This window comes from Periplaneta americana, chromosome 11 (assembly GCF_040183065.1).
Source record: "Periplaneta americana isolate PAMFEO1 chromosome 11, P.americana_PAMFEO1_priV1, whole genome shotgun sequence".
Taxonomy (NCBI): domain Eukaryota; kingdom Metazoa; phylum Arthropoda; class Insecta; order Blattodea; family Blattidae; genus Periplaneta; species Periplaneta americana.
Genome location: NC_091127.1, coordinates 158,596,841 through 158,614,299, shown reverse-complemented (window position 1 = coordinate 158,614,299; position 17,459 = coordinate 158,596,841). Strand labels below are relative to the sequence as shown.

Genomic DNA, 17,459 nt, shown 5'->3' with positions numbered 1-17,459 from the left:
TGTCTAGAAAAACTAGAAATACCAAGCCAGGAAGAAAAATTAGTATGACGCAATAAAAACACATTTTTCCACTCACACTGCCGTATGTTGTTATTACCTTGTTTTTATGGAGATAAATGGATTTTATCCACTTTGATTATGTAATGTGGTCTTTACATCACTAATCTAGATCTCCCAGCTAGGTCCAATGGACCCGTCGACCAACAGCAGGTGTGGTCCTCCAGACATTCTGGGGGTTGTGTGTGAATGAAGTAGCCACCAAAACGTTAAAATATGGTGTTCACTTAAATCGGCTACAACTTGCCATTGAAAAATATTGGAGTGCAAGAGGTCAAATGACTTTATTGTCAAACGCCTGGCATTAGAAAACAACAACAACATCACTAATAAAAATGTTTTAAACACATTCATTACACAATAATTACGTAATGATACTTCTATTACGCAACTAGTTAGGTAATGATATTGCTATTATCTAACTGAGAAAATAAAATTATTATTATTATTATTATTATTATTATTATTATTATTATTATTATTATTATTATTATCATTAGTATCGTTGTTATTATTATCATTAGTATCGTTATTATTATCATTAGTAGCCTATCATTGTTATTATTATCATTAGTATCGTTATTATTGTTATTATTATTATTATTATTATTATTATCATTAGTATCGTTGTTATTATTATCATTAGTATCGTTATTATTATCATTAGTAGCCTATCATTGTTATTATTATCATTAGTATCGTTATTATTGTTATTATTATTATTATTATTATTATTATTATTATCATTAGTATCGTTATTATTATCATTAGTAGCCTATCATTGTTATTATTATCATTAGTAAAAGGTAAAGGTAAAAAGGTAAAGGTATCCCCGTAACATGCCATGAAGGCAGTTGGGGGGCATGGAGGTAGAGCCCCATGCTTTCCATGACCTCGGCACTGGAATTATCATTAGTATCGTTATTATTGTTATTATTATTATTATTATTATTATTATTATTATTATTATTATTGTTATTGTTATCATCATTAGTATCATTGTTATTATTATCATTAGTATCGTTATTATTGTTATTATTATTATTATTGTTATTATTATTATTGTTATCATCATTAGTATTATTGTTATTATTATCATTAGTATCGTTATTATTGTTATTATTATTATTATTATTATCATTAGTATCATTGTTATTATTATCATTAGTATCGTTATTATTATTATTATTATTATTATTATTATTATTGTTATTATTATTATTATTATTGTTATCATCATTAGTATTATTGTTATTATTATCATTAGTATCGTTATTATTGTTATTATTATTATTATTATCATTAGTATCATTGTTATTATTATCATTAGTATCGTTATTATTATTATTATTATTATTATTATTATTGTCATTAGTATCGTTGTTATTATTATCATTAGTATCGTTATTATTATTATTATTGTTATTACTGTTTGTACTCAATTTTATTTATGTATGTTTTTGTTATTTAAGATATTATTTATTTTTGTTTTGCACATTTGTATCTTCTGTTTGTGTATTGTGCTGAACTATAATTGACTTCTGGCTGTTGTTCAGCACACAAATATTAATAAATAAATAAATAAATAAATAAATAAATAAATAAATAAATAAATAAATAAATAAATAAATAAATAAATAAAATTATTATCATCAGTATCATTCTTATTATTATCATTAGTATCGTTATTATTGTTGTTGTTATTATTATTATTATTATTATTATTATTATTATTATTATTATTATCCCACCAGCAAGATTCGCCAGCAGACTCGACGTCGTCGGCCGGCGTGGGGGACGATGACACGGAGCTCATGATGGACGAGCTGCTAGCTACGCCGCCTTTGTCCAGCAGCGCGAGAGGATTTCCCCCTAGGAGACGCTTGGAGCCACTTCCCGAGGAAGAGGACACCGACAGCCCCACGTCCACGCCTGCGCCGATCATAGAAAAGGAAACCCCTTCTCCCGAACAGGTAAGCCATTCCAACCAACGCAGTCCCTCTCAGACCAAACCGCCAGCCTGGATAAAAATCAAACGCAAAATATAGGCTTTCTAATGCATCAGTAATCACAAAACAAATTTAATTCTTGCAGCCAAGAATGGGTTTACACTCACCAAAGTTTAAATATAATAACGTATATCATCACAAAGCAAATAAAATTAATTTACTACCTATATAAACCTAGTGCCATATTAGTTCTATTTACAATTACATGCCGCATATCACACAGTCAATAACATGTTCACAATAAGAATAGTATTACTGTTTCTGGTTACTACCAAGAGACTGCATTGTCTGTTATGTAGGACGTGCTATGGCGTAAACGCGGAGAAATATAGGGTACCCAACATACATCACATTGCAAACTGCCTCCTCATGATGTCAGAATGAAATAAAATTTCCTAATGTCACTTACGAGTATTTAATTTGTGCTATGCAGATTTCCAACCTGGTTGTCGTAACTGCTACAGATTAGCGCATACGTGTGTATGTATGTGTGCGTGCATGTATGACGAGATCAATTCGGGAGTTCGCCATGAGATTGACCGAAATTTGTCTTACAGTGGAAAAACCTCCGAGAAAAAAATCATTCACGTAATCGGCTCAAGTGGGATTAGAACCCACGTCCCATTGCTAGCATCACTACCCCGATATTACATGAGTCCACACCCAACTACCTTGCCTCTCGGTTTACTCTCCTAGCTTCACATCATAATCGTAATACACGTTCACAGCACAATCTGTTGCTATCAATACACGTCATCAGACATCTCTGTACTCAAGTTCTTTCTCAATAGCCATGGCCCGCTCATGGAATTCGCTGCCGCTGGAAATCAGGGATAGTCTTAGTCCTCAGTTGTTTAAAATTAGCTTGTTTAGAAATATTTTAAACGCACAGAACTAGTTTTTAGATATAATTTTTATTGATTATTATTATTACTATTATTATTATTTTACACAGTCATTACTTTATTTTTCCATGAACACTTATATCTAGGTAATTGTCATTGTCTCAATGTAACACGTGCTGTGCTGATCATACTAATTGTACTATTCCTTTAGTTGTGAGATTATATTCATACTAGTGGCTTGTGCAGCAAATGCTGCTGCAAACTAAGTTCGTTAGATGTTCAAATAAAAATTTTTCAGATTTATTTTCAATGAAGAATACTTGTCTTTTTGATAGTTATTTGCTTCCATAATAATGAAACATACTCCCTCTGAATGAATTTTTTTAGGCCAAATACTTTCTCTTGAACCTATCCAACTTCAGTTTTTGAGTTTCAACGCGAAAACGCAAGTATCAATGTCAGGACGATAGCAGTAGCTATTTCAGGTCATTGTGGATTGTAGGCAAAAGTTAAAAAAAATGTCAGGTTTGCTAAGCTTTCGAACAATAGCATTTTCGTATAGCTGCTGCATGTAGAACTTTAAATGTAGAGCGTAAAATCATTTTATCCTACTAAGAGATCTTGTTGAAATCATCTGGAGACTACAAAATTTTCTAGGCCTCTTATTTTATCAGTACGTAAAACCTTTTGATCTTTCCTTAGGAACTGTAATTTTGCGCTCTGTGGAGCCAATACTGAAGACAATGACACATATCAATATCTACACTACACCGCCGTTAAGTATATGAAAAAGATCCAACCCTACTGGGTTAATAAGTATAAAAATATTTGATTTTTAATAACAATATTATTATCTTACTTAAGTTTTGTAGTTATATATAGCAGTCACTCAGTAAATTATAGAAATGAAGATCTAAATTAAGATATTCTCTACATTTACTTACATAACCTCAAAACGTTTCACTTTCATGTCATCAATATAGCATCAATATTATGTACAATTAATGAAGAATAGATACACCATGACATTAACTATAATAATATTTAATTCCTAATGGTAATAATGTCATCAAACCACCTCAAGTTTCCTAGATTTGAATATCCAATACACAGCTCTACTCAGAAAATTATACACTGCAGAATCAGTTTTTAATAACAAATTGAATTGAGTTCTAAATATGTCGGCAATTCTGCAGGTCATGGCCTTCGTGTAATAGCCTATTGTTTATTGCCGTTTGTGTTTTGTTCTGAAATTCAATCAAGTCAGCCGTGATTCTCAAAACTGACAACAGATGGATTTTGGAAAATAGGAAAATTATGTAGGAAAATTACATTTCACTGAAAACTACTACTTTTCCGAAAAACTTTGGATGCCAGGCATGAAAATGAGGGGTCACTCATTAAAATCCGTTCAGCCGTTTTCCCGTAATTTCCATTACCAGTTCAAATTATATATATATAGATGTATTAATTCTTTTTTTTTTCTTTTAACTTAATACTTGTATACTAGAATGTATTTTTCTGTTTGTGATTATGTATTCAGTCTCTTTTTTTATTACATATATATTTTTTTATTATTGTTATTTCAAAGTTAATACTGATTGTGTATATGTATTCAATCTCTCTTTTTTATTTAATTATGTTTATTATTATTTTTAAGTTCATATTTTTATACCGGTATGTATTTTTTCTGTATGTGATTTGATCCTGGTTGAGTGGAAGAGAAGGCCTGATGGCCTTAACTATGCCAGGGAAAATAAAACTATTATTATTATATTATGCTGATTGCCTGAAGAAGAACTGTTAAGGGAATGAAAATAAAAACATGAGCGTAGGTTAAGAAATTGTGACCTGCTCAAATTTTACAAGTAGTGAATAACAAGAAGTAGATTTTAAAAGATCAAGTCTGGCAGGTAACACATTAGTTATGGTTCAGAATTCTCACAAGAGTAACGACAAAAAGAGCCAAAGAGCTGAAACACTAACAGTGCATGTTTATGTAATGACGGCTTGTTTTACTAATAGTCTATTCAGTGTGAAGGAGAGACAGTGTTATGGACGACAGTAAATCACTGTCCCCACTCTGATTTTTCCCTCCTTTCCTTCTTCTTCTTTTTTTTTGTATTCTTTCCCTGCCCTTTCTTGTTTTTCCCTTAACTTTTCTCTTATTTTCTCATCTTTCCTTATCTTTTCTCACCTTTCTTTCCCTATCCTTCTCCTTTTATTCTTTTGTTTTCCTTTGATTTTCTCTCCTTTCCTTTCTCTACTTTCCTCTTTATCCTTCTCTCTCCTTTCCTTTTGCCTCCTTATATTTCCCACCTTTTCTTTCCTCTTCTTTGCTTTCCTTTCCTCTCTTTTATTTTCCTTGCCATACCGCATCTTTCCTATTCTTTTCTTCTCATTATCTTGTTTGGTTATATTTTTATTCTTTCATCTCCTTTCCTTTTCTCCCCTCAACTTTCTTTTCTCCCCTATTCTCTCTTTTATCTCTTTTCTCTCCTTTTCTCTCATTCCTCTTTTATTCTTTAGTATTCTCTTTTCACTTCCTGTTTTATCCTTTTCTCTGCTCAATTCCTTTTCTCTCCTATTCTTTTCTTTACTTCCTTTTTATCCTTTTCTCTGCTCAATTCCTTTTCTCTCCTATTATTTTCTTTACTTCCTGTTTTATCTTTTTCTCTGCTCAATTCCTTTTCTCTCCTATTCTTTTCTTTAGGCCTACTTCCTTTTTATCCTTTTCTCTGCTCAATTCCTTTTCTCTCCTATTATTTTCTTTACTTCCTGTTTTATCTTTTTCTCTGCTCAATTCCTTTTCTCTCCTATTCTTTTCTTTAGGCCTACTTCCTTTTTATCCTTTTCTCTGCTCAATTCCTTTTCTCTCCTATTATTTTCTTTACTTCCTGTTTTATCTTTTTCTCTGCTCAATTCCTTTTCTCTCCTATTCTTTTCTTTAGGCCTACTTCCTTTTTATCCTTTTCTCTGCTTAATTTCATTTCTCTCCTATTCTTTTCTTTACTTCCTGTTGTATCCTTTTCTCTGCTCAATTCCTTTTCTCTCCTATTCTTTTCTTTACTTCCTTTTTATCTTTTTCTCTGCTCAATTCCTTTTCTCTCCTATTCTTTTCTTTAGGCCTACTTCCTTTTTATCCTTTTCTCTGCTCAATTCCTTTTCTCTCCTATTATTTTCTTTACTTCCTGTTTTATCCTTTTCTCTGCTCAATTCCTTTTCTCTCCTATTATTTTCTTTACTTCCTGTTTTATCTTTTTCTCTGCTCAATTTCTTATCTCTCCTATTCTTTTCTTTAGGCCTACTTCCTTTTTATCCTTTTCTCTGCTTAATTTCATTTCTCTCCTATTCTTTTCTTTACTTCCTTTTTATTCTTTTCTCTGCTCACTTCCTTTTCTCTCCTATTATTTTCTTTACTTCCTGTTTTATCCTTTTCTCTGCTTAATTCCTTTTCTTTCCTATCCTCTCCTTTACGTCTTGTTTACCCTCTGTTCTTCTTTCCTCGTCTTCCATTTTGTCACATCCTCTTCTTTACTTCTTTTCTACAATTTCCCCTTCTTTTCTTCTCTCGTCTTATCTCATGTCTCCTCTTCATTAATTTCCTTTCCCTCTCCTTTCCTTTCCCTCTCCTTTCCTTTCTCTCTTCTTCGTTTCTTATCTCTTCTCTTCTTATCATTAACTCGCCTCAGCAGCTTATAACACCTTTCCTTCCTTTAACTTCATATTCCTTCACTTCCCTTGTGGAGAAAAATTAAACTACAGGGTGATCCGTTTGGGTATGGATAAAATAAAAACACCGTAAAACACTTGCTACTGAACTTTATTTGTTGAAAGTTTGTGCATACAACACTGAAAGATGGGAGATTCCTCAGAGCTCAACATGACCCTCATTGTACCCCTACACAACTCATAACGATGCTGAAATTCAACCCACGTCCATTGTAACATAAGAGGGGCGATTTGTTGAAAAACTTGAGTAAATTTTAGTCTCTGATTTTATATGGATAGACAATGTCTTTAACAAAACCCTACACGAAGAAGTCAGGAGGGGTGAGATCTGGGGAGTTTGGGGACCAAGCCAAGAGATAGCTGCTTCTCGTACTGGGTTTCGCCTGCGACCTCCTGCATGTTCTTTTTGTTTTTTTTTTAATACAGAACCTGTTTCTACAAATGTTCGATACCACAACATTAAAATTTTGTTACCATGATAATTTTCTTCAGTTGTTTAGCAATCGTAATTGATGTGAAGTCTAGCTTTGAAAGTAAAATACCTTAATATGCCAAGAACACGTCACGTTAAGTGTTGACAAACAAGTAGGCCTACGATCGGATTCCCATCAAGTTCAGTAATTGAAGACCGCAGATCGACCATCCCTCTCGTTCCCTGTAGTGCAAAATGGACAATTGGGAGAGAACTCTTGCGGGACCGGTGATGTGTGTTCGGTTGTGGGTTCTGCTGGCAGGGCAGCGAGTCTGGCGTTGTTGCTGACAATTACCGTCGTGCTCCGCCGCCCCCGCCGCCAGTAGCATCCTCTACTCCAGCCAGCATCCAGCAGCAGCCGCAACAGGGTCCCGGTTTCTTCAACCGATTGCGATTGCGCAGAGGGCGCGAGGAGCCTCACCGGGTGAAGAGCAGCAGGTTGTAAGTATGAAATAAACCATACCTGTAGGCTTATCATGACAGCTTGTTGTACAAGAGAATTTTGTAACAACGTAAGTGAAATTTAATGGGGATGTACTGTGCTCCAACCACGAGAAAGTCTCCAGGGAATGAAGGGAAGGGGTATGATGCTGTGAATGAATGTTGATGTCATAAGATGTCGTAAGGTCACACACGTGGGTACTCTTATCTCTATTGGCTAGCTGTCACAGCACAAACCATAACATTGATACAGACATATTGATACTACCCTAGTTACAAAATTAGATCACTGTTAATCTCCTGGTCTTTTAATCTCTCCATACAGGAAATAACATATGCAGGTGAGCGCATGGTATTTAAACTGGCGTTATAACGGTAATATTATCTATCTACTTCGTTCCAATAGATGACGCAATAGTAAGCACATTCCTTTCACGGTTGATCTCCTGGTTGGAGAACAGTAACACAGAAAATAAAAATCAGTGACTTTTCAAATAAATAAATAAAACAAATCAATGGAAGTAATGAGATTATAACCTCTGACGATAGAACTCTCTTGTCAGACGAGTTGTAATTGATACGCAGTCAAGACGCACGCACGAGCCATGCATACGTATTTCTAGTTTGGTGCGTTCCCGGTCGGGAATCGAATAAAACGCCAACCAACAAACGAAAGAACCAACCTACAAGACCAACAGACAAAAGGAGCAAAAAAAATACAAACCGATAACAAACACGATCATCTACCTAACAAATAAACCAACGAACTGACCAACTAAGAAAGCGATCAAACAATAGGCCAATAGTTTTTCTCGTGAACGCTGATAAGATTGTAGATTTATGAGAATTCGTAGTTTTCTTTGTAGTCTTTTCTCTTCTGCGCTTTTTTTCGGCTCTGTAGCTCCAGTGAACCTTCACCAAGTCCACATCGGTTTCTTTACCTAGTGCTACAGGGACATCATTTTATTTTTACTTCAATTTTTATTGTACCTGAGTTTTTGAATGTACTTCACTCCCACCCCTTCTACTAAGGAAGTTCCAACTCCACACAGAACCAAGACCGCAGATAGTAAGAAGTACTGAGTTACTGAGTATAGTACGTTCCAGAAATATGTTCGCGTTTTCCAGTGACGAAAAAGCTTTCAATATTGAATCATATTTTCGCACAGGTACTGTCCGTTTGCCTACGTCGCATCCCGATTTCCCCCACCTGCTTCTGCTCGCCCCTCTGTTACAGCTGGGCTGTCTTAGCTCTTTTCTGACAACATTAATTTCTCTTAGGAATTGGACGTTTACGTAATATTATACAGCTGTTTAATTTAACTTAAATAAAAGGGCCTCGTTAAGTAATTAACTGTCACGTGATTTCCTCCCTTTCTACGATCCTGCGGCATAACCACTTGGACGGACAGTAGATAGCATGTCTGAGTAATTTTATATTTTCGGGTCGGGCAGAAGTGAAGATTGAATTCACAGTACGTAGAGTAGGTACAGAATTATTTCAACATGAGTTACTAGTACGAAGGACGAAACTGGCAATAGGAATTAGATGCAACAGTCTATAGTGAAATAATATGCACAAAAGAACTGAAGCCTGTATCGAAATGAACGGCCACCATTTTCAAAATTGTGTTTAAATATTCATATTATGATTATTTTTCAATTTAACTTCTTTCTCTATATTGTACGCTAATGTGCTGTAGACAGTATACAGTGCATAATGAATACGTTCCCATGGATAACTCACTTCGTGAGTAAAAACACTTATTCTTAATACAGTACTGTACTTTGATTAAAGAAAAACCTAATGAAAATTATCAAACTCAAAATCGCGATATTTCCTAGTTTACGTAAATAGATGAACTACTTTTCTTCCTTCCTATACCTAGTAGAGTGATTTGTGTTTTACGCCAGTATCATCGAACTCCAGTCTTGGAGGGGGGAGCAAGCGGTGTTTCCGGTTCCCTAAAGGTATAGACAGGTTAATATTAAAAATGTTAGTAAAAATAAAATGATGTCCCTGTAGAATACACCGTAAGACACACATGACTTGGGGATAGTTAGTATTAAATCTTCAACTAAGATAAAGAGGTTATTGGTAACGAGGCTTTAGGCGGGATTCACGCCTATGTCTATGACTTTCGGAAACGTTAAATTTGATCTTTTGCGTTTATAAAAATCTTAATTAATTTTTACTTTCTCGTAATGAGAAACAGAAGAGATAGTGTTATGTTGTTGCAAAAAAGAGCAACTGTCTCTTAAACCAAGAGTTTCTTAGCAACAGAAGTGCATTATTTTAACATTTTACAAAAATGAACAACTGTCTCTTAACAACAGAAGTGCATTATTTAACATTTTACAACAATGTGCAAGAGTTTCTTAGCAACAGAAGTGCATTATTTTAACATATTACAGTGGGCAAGAGTATCTTAGCAACAGAAGTGCATTATTTTAATATTTTACAAAAATGAACAACTGTCTCTTAACAACAGAAGTGCATAATTTAACATTTTACAACAATGAGCAAGAGTTTCTTAGCAACAGAAGTGCATTATTTTAACATTTTACAATGGGCAAGAGTATCTTAGCAACAGAAGTGCATTATTTTAATATTTTACAAAAATGAACAACTGTCTCTTAACAACAGAAGTGCATAATTTAACATTTTACAACAATGAGCAAGAGTTTCTTAGCAACAGAAGTGCATTATTTTAACATTTTACAATGGGCAAGAGTATCTTAGCAACAGAAGTGCATTATTTTAATATTTTACAAAATGAACAACTGTCTCTTAACAACAGAAGTGCATAATTTAACATTTTACAACAATGAGCAAGAGTTTCTTAGCAACAGAAGTGCATTATTTTATCATTTTACAACAATGAGCAAGAGCCTCTTAACACAAGAAATGCATTATTTTAACATTTTACAACAATGACTAAGAGTCTCTTAGCAACAGAAATATTATTTTAACATTTAAAAAAAATAAGTAACTGTTTCTTAACAATAGAAGTGCATTAAATTAACATTTTACAAAATTATATATATTTCACCGGGTCTAATTTTCCGGGACGAAATCTATAAAATGTGACTGATAGTCATGGGACTAATTTTATTTTAAGACGAATTGTCGCAGGTACTAATTTGTTGGTACCGTACCTGCTAATTGTCGGGACCTCTTCTTTCCTCCTATACATGTTTCCTATGAATATACAGATCTATGTGTGTCAGCGTATGTGTAGCTATAGAGTGAGTAACTGAGATGGAATGTAAAATATAGATCCTAATGTAAAAATATGGTCATGTAGATGTAATGTAGACAGGAATGTAACTTACTATATAACATGGAGAAACACACTGTTTCGGAATGCACAAAATGTATAGTTATTTTTAATTGATTCGATATAGAATAATTGGCCATTGCTGTTCGCAGGCTTGGTTTCCTGAGTGGCCGGAGGAGCGCTGAAGATGCATCAGGCGGCAAGCCTTTGTTCCGATTGTTCAACAGGGAGGCGGTGGACGACATCCCCACTACTTTGCCCCGACAACTTACTCCGCGCCGACAAAATGTAAGGCTACTCTGAGCTACTCTGCATTTAATATAGTTTTTTTGAGAACGCAATACATTATTAAGTTAAGTTAGGAGCTTATGACTATGAGTCACATTCTTTGCTCTAAAATATAGTTGCCTTTCAACTGTTACGGTGGAGATTTTGGATTTTGTAGCAATGTGTCGAGAATTACTTAGAGGTTTCGTCATGAGAGTATTATCATCACAGTATAAGCATTCATACGGTATGGAAATTCAATGACGATGGTCCTATAGCAGCGATCGGCATTTCATGCGGCAAGCGGCAGCTAACGTCATACTTTTGCAGGGGCAGTTCCAGAGGGAGATCAGCTGGCGATCAGCATATCTGTTTCCAAACCATTAAACGTAAAGAGTGCAGCAAAACAAATATTTGTAGAAGAATGGGAAGAGAAATTTTTTTGTTATGCACAGGAATAAAATGTAATATGTTTGTTATGTTCTGAACTACTTAAAGGGTTTCATATTACCACCATTAAGAGGCATTATACAAAACTCCGTTGTTACGTGTACTTTGCCGTAATATTAATATTGATTAAGACAAAAGCGTTGCCGAATATCATTTTTTATATGAAATTGTGAAACTTCACAAAGAAGCCTAAATAAGGGAAAATTCCTCATATCAGATTAAAAAATTTCCCGAAAATTCATTACATTTCAAAATATCCACTCCTCAGGTCATTTGTGCTAGGTTTATTTCAATTTTCGGCTCGACATACATTATGTGTGTGCGTGTGCGTGCGCACTCAAACTCTAATAATTAAAATTAGCACAAGGCTACCTTCATTTGTCATTTGTGTTTAACGAGTAGCCGTCTTGGAGCTTCTTGTTGATACATAGAGATCCACTGATGACGTGGTGCTTGAGATGTTGAGTAATTAATGATTATGAATAAATAGTACAATATGGCCGTTGTAGCACATGATAGGAGAACTATAGGCTATAACAAAATGGCCTTGCTTCCACTAAAACAATACAGGTGGAGACATCTATACTATAACATTAAAAAACACGAAACAATAAAACAGTGGAAACATGTAATGCGCAAACAATGTAAGTAATTTTTTCAAAATGGAACACGTTAAATGTAAAGCGCGTTCCCGATTGAGGGGTCAAAATTTATTTCAGCAATTTACAAATTTCAACTTACGATAGAGAACCATATTTCACTTCACTAATTAAAACACACCTGCACAAACAGCGCTCAACGAGCGCGCGCGCTCCTTCGGAGGGGAAGAGCTGTGTTTACCGCTCGCCGAAACGGAGAGGAAGATACGTCATAATGATATAGACTTGCTATAGGTAGAGGAGAGGGAAACGACCACTCAGTTATCTAGTGGAGTGCAGTGTGTAGGCCTATTCTCAGTAACTGTTTCACGTTGCTTACCTACTGCTACAGTACAGTATGGAGGAATCTAAAAGACGGAACAAAACATTTAACATTTAACGATTTACAGCTCGAACTTATTGATCTTCAATGTGACCTAAGGGCTAAAGATCGTTTGAATAATACTACTAGCCTGGTTGATTTTACAAGACTAAACATCAGCAATAATATCCACGACTACATACGCTGGTGTGAAAATGATTGCTATGTTTGGCTCAACATTTATATTTGTGAGCAACTGTTTTCTATAATCAACTTTAATAAAGGCAGACATCGAACATCTGTAACTGATTTTTCATTACGATCAGTAGGCTACTGTTCCTTTCAGCTGCCAACAGCATAAAACTTCGTTTTGATGTACTGATAAATAAAAATATAACAAAATGATATTGTGCATATACGTAGCTACAGAATTTCTATTATTTCTGTAAAATAAATATTTCTTTATTAATTAATAATAGTCCAAGATAGTTTTGCAAAGACTGAACGGGAATTCATTTCATAAACACTCGTAATAGTACTGTATTTCCTTTTGTGTATATTTTGTACGAGATCACCCCTTGTTCCAGTCCACCCTTATACAGAGCGCAGCTAATATCTGCATTCCGCTCACGAGCTGTGAGCCGGCTCGGAGAGCGCAAACCTTGTGCAGGCCTGAATTAAAACATCGGGATAGGCTGATGAGTAACTTCAAATCCTTCAGAAGGATGCGAAGACATCATAGCCCCTATATTTCGGTTAATTATTTCCAGACTATACGGGCGAGGTTCAGTCCTCTTCTCGCCCCAGTCTACTTCCTTCTACCACCCCTCGTCTTGCAAGAAGGTTGCGTTTCATATGATGTCACCTACGTTGTCGTTCTGCCGACGATCTTCCGGCGTCCGAGTTAATTATGTGCTAAACCAAGTCCCTGCCTACAATGAGGTTGTGTACATGTTAATTGATGACATATTTCCCAATTTTGCAGGGTAAACAATTGGAGAGGAGATTCTGGAAACAATTGAAAAGAAGAAGAAGCGGATCTAATGCAGTTATATCATCTTCAACCCAAGTGGCAGCTTGAACTGCATTTCTACGGACGCAATTGTTATTGCTCAATATTTGATGCAATAGTTCAATACAACTTATTTGAAAGGAAAACAATTTCAACGTGATCACTTCCCGATAGACGTCATAAGAAATAAAAATATTACGTTAAACTGTTGAAACATAAGAATGAATCAGACCACGAGTTATTACTGTGTCACCAACTTGTTTAAAATTTTAGATTTTCTTAACATGAAGTAACGGACGATGTAAAGGAAGTGTTGTTAATCATCGAGCTACGAATATCTGTTCTTTGTTAACAACGGAGAGAGAATCAGAAGAGAAATAGGCCTAGGTTTGGCTACAAGTTACATCAGTTACTGCAGATTAGGTTGAAGTTAGGCTAGAAACCTCTTGACATGAAAACGGATCTTTTATAAAAGTTAGATATATTATATAATGTATAGCAGGCGATGATGATCGCGGCGGATAGGCTGTTTAAATAAGTTCCCTGCCAAAGCTGCAGTAAGTGTTGTGACCTTATCCCTAGAATTAATTCACTAGGTGCAGTACAAAACCACGGTAGGAATATATTTCAAAGAAATTGAATCCAGAGAGTGCCAAAACGATTGCATACTTACAAAGTGCTTTTGAGTGAACAAGAATAGAGATGGTGCAATGAAGGGTGGTAAGTTTTCAACGTTACATTTTATCTTGAAAAAATGGATAAATCTACGTGTCTTATTATTTATCCTCCTCACTGTCATCGCATTTCGGTACAAAACTTCTTTGACTGTTGATTTAAACAGTGTTATCTCATGTGCTGCTTTCTTAATATAGTTCCTGCTCACAGGTGCGGATGTAACATTTCAGAGAATTTAACATGTATTGAAAGTAGCCTACACCACAGTTTCTTCACGTTGTGCCTATTTGAAGCTGAAGACTAAAAAGAAGCAATCCAGCAAAGTGTATTTAAAATCATACTTCTGGTTTGCAATTCCGAAATAATAACTGAATTATAGAACATGTTTGGAGAATTTTGTTTTTAATTGTGTCACTTCATCTTTGTGACAGTTACGCGAGGGAACTTCTAAAATAAGTTGAAACTGCAAGAATTTCTACATTCATATACCTGAGTTTAGGAATTAGAACATCTTAGAATGTAATATTTAAACATTGAGAGAGACAGAGAGGGGGAGAGAGAGAGGGAGAGAGGGAGAAAGAGAGAGAGAAATAACTCGTCCGGCCTTAATTAAGCATGACCACTAGTATCCGGAAATGAATAGAAAACAAATATAATCAATTAAATATTAATGTTGTTATAAAAATAAAATGCAATAATTAACCACCATTGATTATCAATTATAAAATAAAATCTTAGAAGATGACTATAAAATTATACTTATAAATAAAAGATTTTATTTAAAATTAGCATATCCTTAATTAAGGCCTTCTGAGTGGTATAAATGAAACTGTATAATCTGCAGGGAATCTTTAAGAATTTGCGAGATGATTTTTTGAATTTCAAAAGATGATATTGATAATTGTTTTAAAAAAATGATATGTAAATTTTGGTAAAGAACTCCGAGCACCAAAAAATAAACCTGTCACTGACCAATTGAAGAGAGGGATGTTATACTTGGCACTAAGGTAGGGAATACAAGGTTTATAAATGGCCCTCTTTTCCTAATCAACCTGATGAGCTTGGTTTAGATCTCTCTCCATGCGCATAGTTGGATCTATGATAATAGCCTTTTGTTGTTGCCTGTTTATTGCTATTATATCCGCTCTTCTGTGAGAGTCGTCTTCAGAAATACAGTGGACCTCTTCATGAACTTCCCAACCCTTGTTCCGAAGAAGATCATAGATCCAACTATACGCATGGAGAGAGATCTAAACCAAGCTCATCAGGTTGATCAGGAAAAGAGGGTCATTTATGAACCTTGTATTCCCTACCTTAGTGCCAAGTATAACATCCCTCTCTTCAATTGGTCAGTGACAGGTTTGTTTTTTGGTGCTCGGAGTTCATTACCAAAATTTACATATAATTTTTTAAAACAATTATCAATATCATCTTTTGAAATTAAAAAAATCATCTCGCTAATTCTCAAAGATTCCCTGCAGATTATACAATTTCATTTATACCACTCAGAAGGCCTTAATTAAGGATATGCTAATTTTAAATAAAATCTTTTTTTATCAGTATAATTTAGTCATCTTCTAAGATTTTATTTTCCAATTGATAATCAATGGTGCTTAATTATTGCATTTTATTTTTATAACAATATTCATATTTAATTGATTATATTTGTTTGCTATTCATTTCCGGATCCTCGTGGTCATCCTTAATTAAGGCCGGATGAGTTTTTCTCTCTCTCTCTCTACTGGGGGTGAATGTAGCAAAATCTTGCAGATTTCAATGACGGTTATTTTCAAGGTCTGATAGTTACAGTAATCTAAATAATGATATTTTGCCTGTATTTATTATTTTTTATTTTAAAACTGTGGATGTAGAGGTTGTAGTTAATGGTTGGCCTTTCCATTACTTAGGGTTATTGCTCAAAATTCAATCACAATTTACGATTTCCTAGTAAAGCTTTAAATTTTCTTAACGCATTTGTGAAACACTTTAGCTTCATAAAACTGTTTTAATGCTGTATGATAAGCAATTATTATTGTTATTTGATTAATAATTTGTTTTTGAGAGTGGAATAGTTAGTAATGCACCAATCAATTTTCTCTTCGATTGAAGGGACTGTTTTAAATCTGAGAAAATGAATTGATAATACTGCATATTACAACCAGCCAGACATCCACTGTTTGTATTAATCCGCTCCTGTTGACGCCAACTTTTAATTTTTAAATTTTAATTTACAACACGACACGTATTTATGTCTGCCATAACCATCTCTCCACACAATTTTATATAAGAATATGAGTTTGCAGTTATTATTTTTACAACCCAGTGCCAAAACTTAAATATGGTGTGCAACACATTGTTCATCACACACACACACACACAGCACTCCAAATACCACATTGTTAGTGCTCTACATGACATGGAAAATGTCTGTTCTTGTTATAATAATTTATGTACATAAACATAGGTATAATAAAACAAGCTGTGAAAGTTTGTTGCAAGTTGTCTTCATTTCGTACATGCATACATGCAAGCACACACATGCATACGTACATATGTAGGCCTATGTACCTACACTGAACATCATTGCAAAAAAAAAAGTTTGCTACAATTTCCATAAAAATAAAGACGACAAATTCTGATGACTTCGTATTCCAACTACCTAAAGACTGAAGTTAAAGACACATTGAGTAGGGGAGACTGTTGTACCTTTAAACACTTTTCACATTTTCTTTTCTTTTTAATTTTAGACAATGAAATTTCTAAAATATAAAATGCTTGAAATAATTATTGAAGATTCCTTTACAACTTCTTGTATGTATTTTCCTGTTTTACAGATCTATTAAGGATGGAAAAAATAAAATGAAGGGATATGTAATGTGTTCAAAGGTACAACAGGTTCATGTACCTTGGAACATACCCTCTCTTAAGTTGGAACACATGGAATGTGGGTGGGGATATAGCTGTAAAAACTGACAATCATATTTAAAATGTATTTGCAATCATAAACCAGAGCAGGCTTCTCTGATTGAGATTTTATTCCCTGGAGGAGCAATAACTGCTTCAACAGCTTTCTTGAAGGCATCTGGATCAATTGCGGGCCTCTTAACTCCAGACTTACTTCGTGACATGATCTTAAATTAAAATAAAAACAAAAACCGACAGTATCGTGTACTTTGGAACATGTTCCATGGTACAAGATGTTCTGTGTTCAAAGGTACAAGAGGGTGCACTTTTAAACAAATATGGCTCCCAAAATTA

At 34.3% G+C, this 17,459-nt stretch overlaps 1 protein-coding gene across 1 annotated transcript in view; it reads left to right on the top strand.

Moving 5' to 3' along the window:
* The window catches only part of PsGEF (Protostome-specific GEF), a 509,082-nt gene extending 492,361 nt beyond the window's left edge, over positions 1–16,721 (top strand). Inside the window, exons 28-31 of the mRNA XM_069840300.1 lie at positions 1,812–2,030; positions 7,378–7,556; positions 10,990–11,125; positions 13,500–16,721. Of these exons, the coding sequence (XP_069696401.1) occupies positions 1,812–2,030; positions 7,378–7,556; positions 10,990–11,125; positions 13,500–13,595 (630 nt within the window). The 3' untranslated portion in view covers positions 13,596–16,721. The remainder of the gene's footprint in view (positions 1–1,811; positions 2,031–7,377; positions 7,557–10,989; positions 11,126–13,499) is intronic.
* The last annotated feature ends 738 nt before the right edge of the window (positions 16,722–17,459 follow it).